Source organism: Elaeis guineensis, chromosome 3, assembly GCF_000442705.2.
Source record: "Elaeis guineensis isolate ETL-2024a chromosome 3, EG11, whole genome shotgun sequence".
Taxonomy (NCBI): domain Eukaryota; kingdom Viridiplantae; phylum Streptophyta; class Magnoliopsida; order Arecales; family Arecaceae; genus Elaeis; species Elaeis guineensis.
In genome coordinates, this window is record NC_025995.2 from 19215409 (window position 1) to 19232773 (window position 17365).

The 17365-nt window shown below is 38.5% G+C and overlaps 1 protein-coding gene across 2 annotated transcripts; it reads right to left on the reverse strand.

The window, feature by feature from the left end:
- Nucleotides 1-3298: 3298 nt before the first annotated feature.
- LOC140850816 (UPF0481 protein At3g47200-like) lies at nt 3299-5873 on the reverse strand. 2 transcript variants are annotated; one of them, XM_019849202.3, is made up of 2 exons: nt 5494-5873; nt 3299-4844 (listed from the first exon to the last, which is right to left on the reverse strand). In XM_019849202.3, the coding sequence occupies exon 2, from the start codon at nt 4820-4822 to the stop codon at nt 3494-3496; it is 1329 nt and encodes a 442-aa protein (XP_019704761.2). In that variant the 5' UTR covers nt 4823-4844; nt 5494-5873; the 3' UTR covers nt 3299-3493. The 2 variants fall into 2 exon arrangements, with proteins under 2 accessions (XP_019704761.2, XP_073109808.1); XM_073253707.1 differs by lacking the exon at nt 5494-5873 and having other exon boundaries at nt 3299-3787; nt 3911-5006.
- Between the last annotated feature and the right edge of the window lie 11492 nt (nt 5874-17365).

Genomic DNA, 17365 nt, shown 5'->3' on the forward strand with positions numbered 1-17365 from the left:
CCGGCTCATTCCAGATTACTCCTAACAATTATCAATGCAGATTTTCATAAGTAAAAGATCATCTAATTTTCTTTTAATGAATAAAGTAGTATTAACTTATTTTCTTTTGAAATCATTTTCAAGCAGAAATTTATTTAATTTTTCATGCCAAGCACAGAGAACTTATTTCAAACCATATAAAACTTATTTTGTTTGAAAACATAATTTCAAAATTTTTATAATCTTTAAGATCAAGAGGTTGCTCAACATAATTTTTTTTCCAAGATAGCCATTCAAAAATATATTTTTAACATCTATTTAAAAAAGCTTGAAATTCAGAGCCCTTCCAAGAATCCAACATATTTCATAGACTTAGTTCATCATTGATTATTGCTCTTATTTCTTAACAACTCCAGCAAAATTACTCGAGCTGGAAAATGAGAAAAAATGAAATGAATTACTCATCTGACCATTTTTGCAATAATATATATATTCAGCATTTTAGGATGGGCCACTATCCTACAATATAAAAAGATTGTTCTTTCAACATATTACCAATCAATTTTGCATTTTTACATAGATTATAATTATCTATATTCATGCCACAATTATATATAAATGTACAACTGGACTAACTAAAAATAAAAATACTAACATAAAATATAAATAAATTATGTATTATCTCATATTGATTATCACATTAGATGATTCAGTCAAGGATGCAGAATGAGATCCAACCGTATCAATTATCTCAGCTTTTAACTTAAGATATATTTCATACATATTTCTAATATCCTTATCCACCATAAGTGTAATAAACATTCTCGAATGGTTAGCAATATAAAATTTTATATCTATCATTGGAGGGGATAGATGCTTCCATCTCTCTAATATTTTATTAAAAATATAATTGAGAGTTCTATCTTATGAGATTGAAATGATGCGGCCTTCTCTACTGTAATAGCACACAACCATGAAAGTAGGATTTTCAATGTCCATAGAAGCCATAATTGTTAGAAAGCTAGATGAGGTTATTTAAAAATCAATTTTTTTTTTTTAATTTTAAGATTTTTTTTCCACAATAATGAATAGGTGATGAAAACTTATGCTGCAGATTTTTTAAAGAGACAATAAAAGGAGAATAGAATCAAACAGGAAGAAAGGTTTCAGAGTTGGGGAAAGTCAAACGAACAGGAAGAAAGGCTTGATGGGTGGAGAAGAGACTTAGGATGAGCTGTAAGGAAATTATGACATAACTTGAATCTTAGCTTCATGGTAATCACGATAATCACAATAATCTTTGATTTGAATCAAACGGGATTTGGAAAAGCCAAGAAAAATTCCTCAGTGGTCAACTTCGGTGTGTGCGAAGAATGTCGGGTTCTTGTGATGCAATAGGATACTGTGATTTCTGACCTTAGGGAGAGGGATTTTGTGATGCACTAGGATGTTGAAATAAAGGAATTGGGATCATTTCCATGAGGGGATGTAGTCAAAAGATAAGTTAGGCATTTTGAAAAAAAATCACGCCAAAAGGCATACGTGCTGTTATGGTAATATGATAAACAGGGACTGGGAGTTATATTTTGAGTCAATGTGGATTCTTTGTTACAGTGCAATCAAAGAGGGGGACCGGGAATTAAATTCCGAGAAAACGAAGGGGGATGACACGTGCTTCTCTTCACTAGCTCCTAGTCGAGCTGTTTGTGCTGGAAGGCATCATCTTAGTTGGGCTTGCATCCCTATTCACCTCTCTATAATTGTTGCCTAGTAATGAAATGCAGCGTAGAGGCTAGCGGACATGTTGCCTCGTAATAAAATCTGTTAGGTACTTAAACTCACCCAAGTAATCTTTATTTGAATCAGATTATTTAGATCGGGTGAGCTACTTGACCAGAATTTCCAGAAAGAAAATAAAAATAGAGGGAACAATATCAAATAAAAATAGATATAAATAATTTGACAAATAATCTAAATATAAATAAGTTTTGTAGCTCAATGATAAAGGTAGATGTTAGGTATCTTTGAAGTTTGGAATTCAAGCCACTTCACAATATGTGTATTTTTATAAAATTTTCACACACACACGCACACATATATATATATATGTGTGTGTGTGTGTGTGTGTGTGTGTGTGTGTGTGTGGGGGGGGGCTTGGCCTTTCAACTACCTTTGTCGTATTACCAAAAAAAAAATATTGTCATCAGCGTCGGGATCAAGCCTATGGCAATGACCGAAGTCAAGGAGCATCAGAGTTGGGATAAATTTTAAAGGTAAAACTGGCAGTGATGCCTACTGTGTGTGTAAGATTCTCTTGCAGACTGTCTGGGGCAGGATGGCTATTGGGATGGCTGGGGTCAGCTCTGGGCTCTTACAGTTGCTTCAAGGGTCTGCACTTCCCTTTGGAATCTTTAGGGTACTCTCCCGACTCAGCTGCTATCTTGATCCTGTGCGCTTGTTGTCGCGATAACCTGCCCATTATGCAATAGCAAGCTAAAACTTGTGATCATGTTCTTTACAATTGTCCAATTACAAGCTAGAATGGTTTGTGATCACATTACCCAGGCTATCCCTCTCCCCATCTTTTTTTCCTCATGACTGGTTGCTCGGAGGACTGTTATTTACTCAAAGTCTACAATTGCCTCAGTTTGTCTTACTTCAAAGCAACATATGTCATATGGGTTTATTTTAACGTGATGCATGAAGTCGTTTCATGGAATCCATAGGTGCTCCTCTGCCACTGCCAGTGCAACAACTTGAAAAAAAAAAGACAAAAAAAAATTAAGGATAACACCTGCTTCTCTTCACCAGCTTCGATTCCTATGTAACCCTAGAGTCAAGCTGTTTGAGGTGGAAGGTGTCGTCTCAGCTGAGCTTGCCTCCCTATTCATCTCTCTGTAACTATTTGCCTAGCAATGAAATGTAATGTAAAGGCCAGTTGACAGGGTTATATCGCATGTTGCTCACCACACCAATGCTTGTCTTTCGACTTCTTGTTATGATTGTCTTGTAGAGTTTAAAGATAAATTGTATTCAGGTTTATCCGATTATGTCTACGCTCGATACAGTTGAGTTGTAAGTTCATTAGCAACACACACACACATACACACACACACACAAATTGAAATGCAGTTGATGCGGCCATCACGCTAAGTGAACTCGTCTTTTTGTTTGATTTGGGCCTCCTCCTCTATGATTCCTATGCGTAGAATAAAATATTTACTAATAATATGCATCTATCCACTTCTCTTACGTTTCACCTTCTATGGTCGCATGCATCTCGAGTGAACGAGGCCATGTTTTGCTGTAAGAAAAGAAGTTATTTCTTTTGAGAAATAGGCATGGGTTGCTCACCCAATTTATTGAAATAATGAAAAGTAGAAGCAAAAATTCTTGATAGATGGAATCGAAGATTACAAAGCTTTGACACACGCTGCATCACACCATAATGCTGATTCCAAGATAAAACACAGAGGAACAACTTAAACATTGATGCTGAAGCATCCTTGCAGAATTAAAAGAAGATATTTTTAATGTTCGACGCAACACTGAGAGGAAGGGCTATAGCACCGGCAGTCAATGAAATGATCGTCAATGGACTTTTGAAATATTTTTCGTTAAGTTCTGCGCGCCACTTGTTCAACGGGGTATCATGATAGTCCATCACATCACTAAATAATTTTCCAAGATAGTTCTTGTTGTTGCCAACTTCATTGCAAAGGCGGCTGAAAAAATGCGTTGCACCTTTATCTTTGTCAACGGTCGTCAAGTCGATGAGAATTTCCTTCAGATGTAGCAACCTCATATCCTTCTCGGTGTTGATCAGGAAGTTCATGAAGAAAGCATAAGCTGTTACGTGGCATTCCGTGCGTGGGAAACACTGTTCCCAGGCAATAAGGTTTCGAAAAAAGGTGGTACTGTAATCATGTACCTTTATTTTGGGGATTTCCATCACTCCATCAGAGAACTTGACGTCCAAGAAGCTCAGGAAGCCATTTGCGCTCTCCCTCCTCTTAAAATTCATTCCAGCCAATTGGAGCTCCGTCGCGCTAGGGATCCACCGTCGTGATGATTTTGGCCCGGAGGATGACGTGCCATATTTTGGGCATGGGAGAAGGGATGAGTAAATCAAATGGAGCAAATGATGAACATCTTTCACCTGGATATAGAATCTAGATTGTTTCAGTTTTCTGCAGGGACGAAGAGAACTGAAGAAATTGATTGCACAGTCCACAAGATTGGTATTGCTGTCGTCGGGGTAAAGGAACTCGTGTAATCTCTGGATGACGCAGAATGGGATCTGATTTTGAAGCAACAGCAGATCATACCTCACCAACTCCCAGATCTGCATTCTGCCGACCAATAGCTTTGCTTCCTTATGACCGGATTTGGGTTCCTCAGGACCTGGGGCATACCTTCGCAGGAGATGGAGGAGGAAGCAGCCGTCCAGCATCAGCATCCGTGCGAAGTCATCGGAAATTATTTTTGGGAACTTTTCCGAATATTTTTGCCGAACGCTTGCCTCCAGCTCCTTCATCTCCGTCAGGCACTTTTCACGCGTATCTTTTTTGGGCATTAATCGTTTCGTGCATTCCCACTTGTATTGTTGCATGACTTCTAGATGTCCCCGATGTCTCCATTCGCGGAAAAAGGGGCCGATGCAGACGGCTTTCGGCTGGTAGGCTTTTCTGTCGCGTTCAAAGATTTCAGGTGGCACACCATAAATGGTAAAGTCTTCTTCTTCACGGAACCATTGTGCAGCTTTCGAATTCTCCGGAGGTGTTTCCGAATCCGAATCCGGTTCCGACGGCACCTGTGCCGTTTCGCTGTCGGAGTCGGACATGTTCGTGTGATGTGCTCCATATCTGCATCCGCCGAGACAATTTATTCTCGTTCAAACCATAGATCAGGTTGAGAAAACTGGAATAAAAATCTTTGGCACGTTCAAAGCATTTTGCTCTGTAGATAGTGCAAGCCAGCTAAGGGGAGACAAACTGAATCTTTCAAACCATAGATCAGGTTGAGAAAATTCAAAGCATTTTGCTCTATAGATAATGCAAGCCAGCTAAGGGGAGGCAAACTGAATCTTTCCTCGCCCTCTCTCAACCACCCTTTTTTTCAACCCTTTTCTTCAGAGAAAAAAATAACCTCAGGAACCCCTTTCGTCTAATCTAATAGACAATTAAAGTTACAAGGGCAGAGAAAAGAAAAGTAAGAAGCAGGAGTATAATATTGTGATACCCAAAACCATGTGCACAAATCTTAAAGCGAGGTTAAAGAAATTTAAAAAACAAAAATATTTCTAAGCCAGCACGTGCTGGGCTGTGAGCAACCAGAACTCCCGAAGGAGTTCTTTCAGTCTCCGACTCGGCGAAGAAGTCTCCTTGGTTGCTTTTGAGGAGGATTCAAACTCCCCTCTCCTATTAAAAGCCCCCCCTCGCCCCCTTTGAAACCCCACGCCGGCCACAAGAAGCATCGACGGACTCTATTTCCCTTTTTATTTTCCCTGCTTACCGTCACTGTGTTCGCCGGAAGTTTGGGCCAAATCTCAACGAAAATTAGGTAAATAGCCTTTGAATCCTTCGCTGATCTTCCCCTCTGCCGTTATAAGCCATTAAATCATCGATTCCGGCCGGCAATCGCCGGAATTTCTTGAATAAATTAGCCTCAAAAATTTTTCCTGTTTTGTTGATGCGTCTTTCTTGAGTTTCCGCCACCGGTTGCCGTCGCCAGTCGCCGGACTTGGGCCGTTGGTCACCGCCGTGGCTTGCTCCTCCCGCCGCAAGTGTTGCCGGCTGGGAGGAGGATCTCCTTGGTGCCGAGAATAAGGGGAGCAAGGTCCCCCATTAAAGTAAGAGGAAGGAGGAGGATGCAAGTCCTCTGTTCCGTGAGAAAAAGAAAAAAAAGAAAAAGAAAAAGAAAGAGAGAGAGAGAGAGAGTTTCTCTCTCTTCTCTCTCTCTTTTCTCTGAGCTTCAATCCCCACTGTCTCTCTAAAAAGTCTACCTTATCTCTACTTTTTCTCTCTAAAATTTACTCTCTCTACACTATTTCTCTCTCTTCATGTATTTCTCTCTCTACGAGTGACCCAGTAAAATATTTTTTTCAATGATTCTAATCTGATCGTAGCGAAGAGAATCATAATTCACGATCGTCAAACAACGTGCCGGCACCTACCTTGACCAAATTCGCATACTATCAGGTTTGATCTATTTGATCTCTATAAAATCACTTGTATCTTCATCTAATATTGATTAAAGCTATTTGATCAAATTGATCTCTAATCGTCGAATACTGTACCAGCCTTCACCATGACTCTTGTCGAATATTATTAATTTGATCATCTTTGATCTCTGCTGAACCATCTAAATCCTAATTTGATCTTGATCGAATGAAGTTAGATGATTGAATTGACTCAAACCATTGAGTATGATTATCCATCAATTATGTCTTTCTTACTTCTCCATATTCTTTCTAATTAGTGGACTTAATTCTGTATAGGGGTATAGCCGTCTCGATAAAAAGATATCCAACTATAGGATATTACGATATGATCTATGAATTGAAGACTTTAAAAATGAAGTTATAGAATTATATAGACTTGTTAGAGTACGTGTGAGGTAAATAATATTTTATTTTTTTTAAATTTTTAATAAATTATAAAATATTTTTTTATTGAATTATTCATGATTTATAAATCTAATGCATGGTATTTTGAATTGTCGAATATACTCTTTTCTGAAATGTTAAATAATTGTGATCGATTGTATTGAAATTAATAGTAAATTAATTATGTGTAGTGACATTAACTATATACAGTAGTAAATTAATTGTATATCATATTAATTTAACTATGTGCAGTAGTAAATTAATCATGTACTATGTTAATTTAACTGTATGCAGTAGCCAGTTAACTGTGTTTTATATTTATTTAACTATATGCAATGGTAAATTAATTAACAATATATCATATTAATTTAATTATATACAGTGGCCAGTTAACTATGTACAATGATAAATTAATTATGTATCATATTTATTTATCTATGTATAATGATAAATTAACTATGTACCATATTTATTTAATTATATGCAGTGATTAGATAACTGTATACCATATTAATTAGTCAGTTAATTATATGTAATGGTAAATTAACTATATACCATCACCATCATCATCGATGACATTCTCCTCGGCTTTGCCTTCGACCATCTTGGCCACCCCACCTCCCATCCAATTAATGATCACTGTATACAATGGTGAATCAACTATATACCATATTTATTAACTGTGTATTATATTAATTTAATTATGCACAGCGGTAAATTAATTATGTACTATATTTATTTAGCTATATATCATAGTTAGTTAGCTGTGTACTATATTAATTTAACTATGAACAGTATTCATTTAACTATGTGCAGTATTTATTTAACTATATACTATATTAATTTAACTATACACCATATTTAATTAACTGTGTATCATATTAATTTAATTGTGTATATTATTCAAACCATAGATCAGGTTGAGAAAATTGGAATAAAAATCTTTGGCACGTTCAAAGCATTTTGCTCTATAGATAGTGCAAGCTAGCTAAGGGGAGACAAACTGAATCTTTCCTCGCCCTCTCTCAACCACCCTTTTTTTCAACCCTTCTCTTCAGAGAAAAAAAGAACCTCAGGACCTCTTTCGCCTAATCTAATAAATAATTAAAGTTTCAAGGGCAGAGAAAAGAAAGTAAGAAGCAGGAGTATAATATAGTGATAACCAAAACCATGTGCACAAATCTTAAAGCGAGGTTAAAGAAATTAAAAAAAAAGATTTCTAAGCCAGCATGTCTCTACACGTGCTGGGCTGTGAGCAACTAGAACTCCAAAGGAGTTCTTTCAGTCTCCGACTCCGCGAAGGAGTCTCCTTGGTTGGTTTTGAGGAGGATTCAAACTCCCCTCTCCTATTAAAAGCCCCCCTTCGCCCCCTTTGAAACCCCACACCGGCCACAAGAAGCATCGACGGACTCTGTTTCCCTTTTTATTTTCCCTACTTACTGTCACTATATTCTCTAGAAGTTTGGGCCAAATCTCAACGAAAATAAGGTAAATAGCCTTTGAATCCTTCGTCGATCTTCCCCTCTGCCGTTATAAGCCATTAAATCATCGATTTCAGCCGGCAATCATCGAAATTTCTTGAATGAATCAGCCTCTAAAATTTTTCCTGTTTTGTTGATGCATCTTTCTTAAGTTTCCGCCACCGGTTGTCATCGCCGATCGCCGGACTTGGGCCGTTGGTCCCCGCCATGGCTTGCTCCTCCCACCGTAAGTGTTGCTGGCTGGGAGAAAGATCTCTATTAGGATTTGATACCTCGAGATTTGATCTACATTGAGTACACAGCGAGATCCACGGTGAAAAACAGAGTCCAACGAGATCAAGATCATCCCAAACGGAGCTCGGATGGAGGAGATACGAATTTTGAAGCTTGCACGAGATCCGAGGTGGTGGAGGACCGCCAGCGGCCGGCGGTGGGCCGACGGAGCAGCAGCCCTAGTGGGGCAAATGTGCGGGGTGCGTGGCCCAGGCAGGTTCATGGCCCAGCGCATTCGCGCAGCCCAGGCGGGCGCGCAGCCCAGCCCAGGCGGGCGCGCAGCCCATGTGCGGGCTTGCGGGGCATGACCCGGGCCCAGGTGCCTGGTGCGAGCGCGGCCCAGGCCCGCGCGTGTGGGCCGGCCCAGGCCCATGCGCCGCTGGGGCCTGGTTTTTTCGATCCACCGTGGACCGGGCGATCCACAGACCCGTGCGTGGACTGTAGTTGGTTTCCCAACCGTTTCTCACGGTCCATGAACTATTTCATAGATCGAAGTACGATCGGATGGCCCAGGGAGCTCTCGATCACGATCCAACGATTCGGGCCTTCATCTAGGGTTATTTGGGCTGTGTTTGTGCTTGATTAGGATTGGAAATTCTAATCTAATACTTGTTTAAGCCTTTAAAAGGCTGGGAACTCCTGAAATAGCATGGGGGTGGTTCGGTTCTTCACGAGGTCGCACGAAAATCCAAAAAACTAGAGAAGAAGAGAGAGAGAGCCATGTGATCGAGAAAAGAAGGAGCTTCATGGAGGCTTTTGGACAGCAGACAGCGGTCGCTTCAGGGTTCAGGGGGGTCTTCCAAGAGAGAGAGCTTTTGTGAGGAAAACTTTCTGTGAGGGAGAAATTGGGTGTATGAGGGTTGAGGGTGAGATCTCCTCTTGTAAATTTTTTTTTTCATAGTGAAGTTTGCATGCCCCATGGAGACGAGCCCTTTTGTGGCTGATCTATGTATTTGATTATTTTTTATTTTATTTTTTTATTCTTCCTGCTGCATCGTGCAGTACCGAAAAAGTCTTGGGAGGTGGTGTCCTGGCCAGACATCCACCAACAAGTGGTATCAGAGTGAGACGGTACAAGGATGCAGATTGCAGCAGTGGTGAGCAAGACTGAAGATGGAGAAGACATGAACAATCAAGATGGAGATCAACAAATTTGATGGGAAGAGCAATTTTTCTTTGTGGCAAGCAAAGGTGAAGGACGTGCTCATCCAACAGGGATTGATCGATGCTCTCTTGTGCGAGGAGAAGCCAACCACCATGGAGGTGCGAGATTAGAAATAGCTACAGATGCAGACGATGAGTACCTTCTGCATGTACCTTACAGATGAGGTGGTGATCCATGTGCTAAGAGAGACTTCTCCGATGGTTCTGTGGTCGAAGCTCGAGGAGTTGTACATGGTGAAGTCTCTCACCAACACTCTTTTCCTTTGGAGGTAGTTTTACCAGCTGCAGATGGCTGTGGGACAGAGCGTGCAGGAGTATCTAAGCCACTTGCAGAAGATCCTGACCGACCTCCTCAGTGTTGGTGAGAATGTTGAGGAGAAGATCAGGGCACTGATTTTGCTAGCGTCGCTTCCACCTTCGTACAAGTCCTTGGTGACTGCTCTTCTAGTAGGAAGAGCACCATCAAGATAGATGAGGTCACTGCAGTGATACTCCAGAATGAGTTTCTCAGGAGGGAGAACCCGGCTTCAAGCTTAGGTGGTGGTAGCTCAGCCTTGGTGGCTTCTGGAGGAGCAGAAAGTGGTAGATGGAGCGACAGGAGATTGTGACGAGGGCAATCTAAGTCCAGGAGGGACTTGAGAAAATCAGATGTTACCGATGTGAGGAGTTGGGGCATCTAGCTAGAGATTGCCCTCAACTCAAAAATCGAATGGTGGCTGCTGTAGCGACAGCCAACAGCGATTCAAATGGAGATGTCCTAGAGATATCTGATGAGGTATCTACTTCTTCCCAGCAGTGGATATTAGATTCTGCATGCATCCATCATGTATATTGCAGAGAGGAGTAGTTTGACTCCCTAGAGAACAGTGAGGGCACTATATATCTGTCGGATGGATCGAGCTGTGCGATTAGAGGCATCAGGATGGTCAGCTGGAGGACACATGATGGTGCAGTGAGGAGATTGAAGGAGTCTGATACATATCTGATTTTAGGCGGAGTCTTATCTCACTTAGCAGACTAGATTTGAGAGGCTACAGGATGGTAGCTGGTGGAGGAATCCTGAGGGTGCTATATGGCGATAGGATTGTACTGGAGAGAAAGAAGAGGAGTAGAGGATATTATTACCTGACGAAGAGTCCAGTGCGAGGTGAAGCTTCGAGAGCCTGGTATAACCCAGAGTGAGGTGGCACTCCAAGTGGAGATGGATCGGGCACGAGACAGGAGACTCGGGAGGATGAGAGGTGACATCGCAAGGTGAGATTTCTATTATCGCAGGACAATGCCCCAAGCAGGTCTCAGGTCAGGAGGAGCACAGCGTACGACGGAGATGGGATCGAGCGATCTGGTTTGACTCTCATGTTTGTCCATCCATGATCAACAGGCAATGGCCCCAAGGCATGGAGGCGAGGAGATAGGAGGAGGCCGAATATCGAGTCGAGATGAAGATTGTTAGGATTTGATATTTCGAGATTCGATCTATATTAAAATCACAGCGAGGTCCGTGATAAAAAATGGAATCCAACAAGATCAAGATCACCCCAAACGGAGCTCGGATGGAGGAGATACGAGCTTTTGAAGCTTGCACGAGATCCGAAGTGGCAGAGGACCGCCGGCGGGCCGGCGGAGCGCGGTGGTGCGATGCAGGTGGCGAAATGCTATCCAGGTGGGGCCAATATGCGCGGGCCAGGCGTGCGGCCTAGGCAGGCACGCGGTCCAGCGCATTCGCGTGGCCCAGGCGGGCGCGCAGCCCAGCCCACGCATGGGCCTGCGGGGTGTGGCCCGAGCCCAGGCACCCAGTGCAGGCACGGCCCAGGCCCAGGCACCGTTGGGGCCTGATTTTCTTGGTCCACCATGGACCGGGTGGTCCACAGACCCATGCATGGACCGTAGATTGGTTTCCCAGCCGTTTCTCGCGGTTCACGATACTATTCCATGGACCGAAGCATAATCGGACAGCCCAAGGAGCTCCCGATCATGATCCAACGGTTCGAGCCTTCATCTAGGGTTATTTGGGCTTTGTTTGTGCTTGATTAGGATTGGGAATCCTAATCTAATACTTGTTTAAGCCTTTAAAAGGCTGGGAACACCTGAAACAGCATGGGGGTGGCTCGGTTCTTCACGAGGTCACGCGAAAACCTAGAAAACCTGAGAAGAAGAGAGAGAGAGAGCCATGTGATCGAGAAAAGAAGGAGCTTCAGGGAGGCTTTTGGATAGTGGACAGTAGTTACTTCAGGGGTTCAGGGGGGTCTTCCAAGAGAGAGAGCTTTTGTGAGGAGAACTTTCTGTGAGGGAGAAATTGGGTGTACGAAGGTTGAGGGTGAGATGTCCTCTTGTAAATTTTTTTTTTCATAGTGAAGTTTGCATGCCCCGTAGAGGCGAGCTCTTTTGTGACTGATCCACGTATTTAATTATTTTTTATTTTATTTCTTCTTTCTTCCTACTGCATTATGCAGTACTAAAAAAATCTTGAAAGATGGTGTCCTGGCCAGACATCCACCCAACACTCTCCTTGGTGTCGAGAATAAGGGGAGCAAGGATCTCCTATTCCATTAAAGTAAGAGGAAGGAGGAGGATGCAAGTCCTCTGTTGCGTGAGAAAAAGAAAAAAAGAGAAAGAAAAAAAAGAAAGAGAGAGAGAGAGTTTCTCTCCCTTCCCTCTCTCCTTTCTATGAGCTTCAATCCCCACTTTATCTCTCTAAAAGTCCACCTTATCTCTACTTTCTCTCTCTAAAATTTACTCTCTCTAGGCTATTTCTCTCTCTTCATGTATTTCTCTCTCTATGAGTGATCTAGTAAAATATTTTTTCCAATGATTCTAATCTAATCCTAGCGAAGAGGATCGTAATTCACGATCGTCGGACTGCATGCCGGCACCTGCCTTGATCAAATTCGCATACCATCAGGTTTGATCTATTTGATCTCTATAAAATCACTTGTATCTTAATCTGATATTGATTAAAGCTATTTGATCAAACTGATCTCTAATCGTCGAGCACTGTACCAACCTTCACCATGACTCTTGTTGAATATTACTAATTTGATCATCCTTGATCTCTGTTGAACCATCTAAATCCTAATCTGACCTTGATCAAATGAAGTTAGATGATTGGATTGACTCAAACCATTGAGTATGACTATCCATCAATTATGTCTTTCTTACTTCTCCATATTCTTTCTAATCAGTGGACTTAATTCTGTATAGGGGTATAGTCGTCTCAATAAAAAGATGTCCAACTATAGGATATTACGATATGATCTATGAATTGAAGACTCTGAAAATGAAGTTATAGAATTATATGGACTTGTTAGAGTACGTGTGAGGTAAATAATATTTTTTTTTTAATTTTTAGTAAATTATCAAATATTTTTTTATTAAATTATTCATGATTTATAAATCTGATGCATGATATTTTGAATTGTCAAATATACTCTTTTCTGAAATGTTAAATAATTATGATCGATTGTATTAAAATTAATAGTAAATTAATTATGTACAGTGATAAATTAATTATATACAGTAGTAAATTAATTATGTATCATATTAATTTAACTATGTACATTAGTAAATTAACAATGTACTATATTAATTTAATTGTATGCAATGGCCAGTTAACTGTTTCGTATTTATTTAATTGTATGCAGTGGTAAATTAATTAACTATATACTATATTAATTTAATTATATACAGTGGCCAGTTAACTATGTACAATGATAAATTAATTATGTACCATATTTATTTATCTATGTATAATGATAAATTAACTGTGTATCATATTTATTTAATTATATGCAGTGGTTAGATAACTGTATACCATGTTAATTAGTCAGTTAATTATATGTAATGGTAAATTAACTATATACCATCACCATCATCATCGATGACATCCTCCTCGGCTTTATCTTCGATCATCTTGTCGACCCCACCTCTCATCCAATCGATGACCACTACATACAGTGGTGAATTAACTGTATACCATATTTAGTTAACTATGTACTATGTTAATTTAATTATGCATAGTAGTAAATTAATTTTATACTATATTTATTTAGCTGTATACCATAGTTAGTTAACTATGTACTATATTAATTTAACTGTGAACAGTATTTATTTAACTATGTGTGGTATTTATTTAACTGTGTACTATATTAATTTAACTATATACCATATTTAGTTAACTATATATCATGTTAATTTAACTGTGTATATTATTCATTTAACTATGTGTAATATTTATTTAATTATCTACCATGTTAATTTAACTGTATACCATAGTTAGTTAACTATATACCATGTTAATTTAACTGTATACCATAGTTACTTAACTATGTACTAAAGTTAGTCGTCAAGACATCAAGTTTCAGCTATACCACCAAGACTGCTAAAATTCGATCGTCCTTTTGATGATTAATAATTTAACTGCGTACAGTATTCATTTAACTGTATGCAGTATTTATTTAACTGTGTACTATTAGGGATGGCAAAATTGACCCAATCGGATGGGTATGCACCCTACCCAAACCCAGTCAAATCCAAAAAATAAGGTTTGATCAAGTTTGGGTTTGGATTTGGATAAAATCTGAAAACTATAGCACGACTATGGATAGGATATAGGTAGTGCTATTTTCTATCCAAATTTGAACCTGACTCAAACCTACGGGTATGGATAATACCTGAACCCATATCCGAATATATATATTTATAATTCTGTTTTGATAATTCTATTTTGGTTGATAATATGCATAAAATTATTTTGGTTATTTATATGTTCTATGTTGAATTGTAATTCTATTTCTATGTTTGATTTCTATAAATTTGGACTTATAAATTATATTCTATGTTGAATTGATAATTTTATTTTGATTGATAATATGCATAAAATTATTTTGATTATTTATTTTTTTTGGATATAGGATAGGTATGGGGCGGGTATGGGTTGGGTACGAAAAAATAGATTATCCATGGGTATCTTTGAACCCATTGGATTGGGGATGGATATCTCTTTTTTTATCTGATCAAATATCGGATAGGATTTGGATATAGGGTATTAAGTTCAAATTTGGGGATGGATAGTATAATATCTGACTCAAACCCTATCCATTGCCATCCCTATGTACTATATTAATTTAACTATGTATAATAGCAAATTAACTATGTATCATATTTATTTAACTATGTACCATAGTTAGTTAACTGTATACTATGTTAATTTAATTATGTACAATATTTATTTAACTGTGTATGGTATTTATTTGACTATATATCATGTTAGTTTAACTATGTATCATATTAATTTAACATGTACAATGGTAAATTAACTATGTATCATATTAACTTAAGTATGTACTATATTAATTTAACTATGTATATTATTTATTTAACTGTGTGTAGTGTTCATTTAACTATGTACCATATTTAGTTAACTGTGTATCATGTTAATTTAACCGTATACTATAGTTAGTTAACATGTACCATATTAATTTAACTGTGTACAGTATTCATTTAATTATGTGTAGTATTTATTTAACTGTGTATCATATTAATTTAATTATGTACCATGTTAATTTAACTGTGCATAATAGCAAATTAGTTACTTATCATATTTATTTAATTATATACCATAGTTAGTTAACTATATATCATGTTAATTTAATTGTATATAGTATTTATTTAACTGTGTATAGTATTTATTTAACTGTGTATCATGTCAATTTAACTGTGTATCATGTTAATTTAATCATGTATAATAGCAGATTAACTATGTACCATATTAATTTAACTATGTACTATATTAATTTAACTATATATATTATTTATTTAACTATGTGCAGTGTTCATTTAACTGTATATTATATTAATTTAACTGTATACTATATTTAGTTAACTGTGTATCATATTTATTTAATTATGTATTATAGTTAGTTAACTGTGTATCATGTTAACTTAACTGTGTAGAGTATTCATTTAACTGTGTGCAGTATTTATTTAACTGTATACTATATTAATTTAACTATATACTATATTTAGTTAACTGTGTATCATATTAATTTAATTATGTATATTATTTATTTAACTATATACAATATTTATTTAACTGTGTATCATATTAATTTAATTATGTATCATATTTAATTAATTATGTACCATATTTATTTAACTATATACTATAATTAGTTAATTGTGTACTATGTTAATTTAACTGTGTACAATATTTATTTAACTATATGCAGTGTTCATTTAACTGTGTACCATATTAATTAAACTGTGTATCATAATTAGTTAACTATATACTATGTTAATTTAACAACCGTTCTATTTGGTGAACAAGTAAAAAATAAAAAAATAAAAAAAAAAGTGAAAAAAAAATAAAATAAAAAGAGAAAAAAAGAGGAGGGAGAGAGAGAGAGAATTTCTCCCCCTTACAACTGTCATTTTCTTTTGTGCTACCAAATAATATAGGCTAAAGTGATGCGGATGAAAGGGCTTCGCTTTTATGCTGGCCCCACCCAAAATGAAGTCCTTCCCCCCACTTCAAACCCCCCCCCACACACACTTTCGTGATGCGGACGAAAGGGCTTCGCTTTTGTCGCTGGCCGCACCCAAAACAAAGCCCTTCCCCCCACTTCAAAACCCCCCCCACACACTTTCCCTGTTGCTGTAACTCCTCCATATTGGTGGAAACAGGTAAATCGTCCGATAGTCAACGATTAAGATCCGTTCATCAGGATCTATCAAGATTAAAGGATTTTTCTAAAATCCAAAAAAAATCTTAAAAGGGACATAATCTAAAAGATGATACTTTTAGAGAAAGAAATTAGTAGAGAGAAAAAGTGAAGAGAGAAAATTAGATTTTCTAGACAGAGAAATTGGAGATTTCAAGCTCAAAGAAGGGACAGAGGAAAGAGAGAGAAAATCTCTCTCTTCTTTTTTTTTCTTTCCTTTTTCTTTTCCTTTTTTTTTCCTTTCTTCTTCTCCTTCTCGTGGCTTCTTTTTGGTGGGATAGGGGACCGTAAGGTCCCCCTTCTTGTTTCTCAGATTGGAAGGCACCGACCGGCGACCAGTGAGGTTGTGACGACGTAGCCCGGAGAGGCCAAATCGGTGTCAGTGATGACCACTGACGTCGAAAAAAGCCAAAAGAAGAAGGGTAGAACAGAGGTTTTTTGCTTATCTATTTTTCAACAAATCAGATGGCCGGCGGCCATGCGCACCGACAAGGGAAGGAAGGGGAGGAAAAGAGGAAGAGGAGCCGAGGCTTACCTTGAGCTCTATGACTGCTTCAGTGAGAAATCGAGGTGGGCTTGGTGAAGGACTTTCGTAAGAAATCTTCGATGATCCTGGTCGGTCTGTGGCCAGCGGCTGCTGGAGCTATGACGGCTCAGCTCAGAGAGGCCAAATCGACGTCGGCGGTGACGACTAGTGCTGGAGAAAGCCAAAAAAGAAGAAGGGAAGAATGGAGGTTTTTTTCTTATCTATTTTCAGTGAATCGGATGGCCGACGGCCATGCGCACCGGCAAGGGAAGGAATGAGAGGAAGAGTGGAAGAGGAGTCGGGGCTTACCTCGAGTTCGGTGATTGCTACAATGAAAAAGTGAGGCGGGCACCATAAAGAAAGAAAAAAGATGAGGCCAAAGGGTAAGGTAGGTATTTTCTAAAATAAAATGATGTCAAAGGAATGTATTGTTACAGTAAACTTCAAAGAGGGATCGAGAGTTATACTTTTGGTAAACAGGGATTTTTTGTTATAGTGATATCAAAGAAGGGAGTGGCAATTAAATTCCCATATTTCTTTCTCTAGTGTCGGCCCCATATGATTTTTGTTCAGTATAGTGTGTATATGAAAGCAAAAAGATGAGAGTGCAAACTTT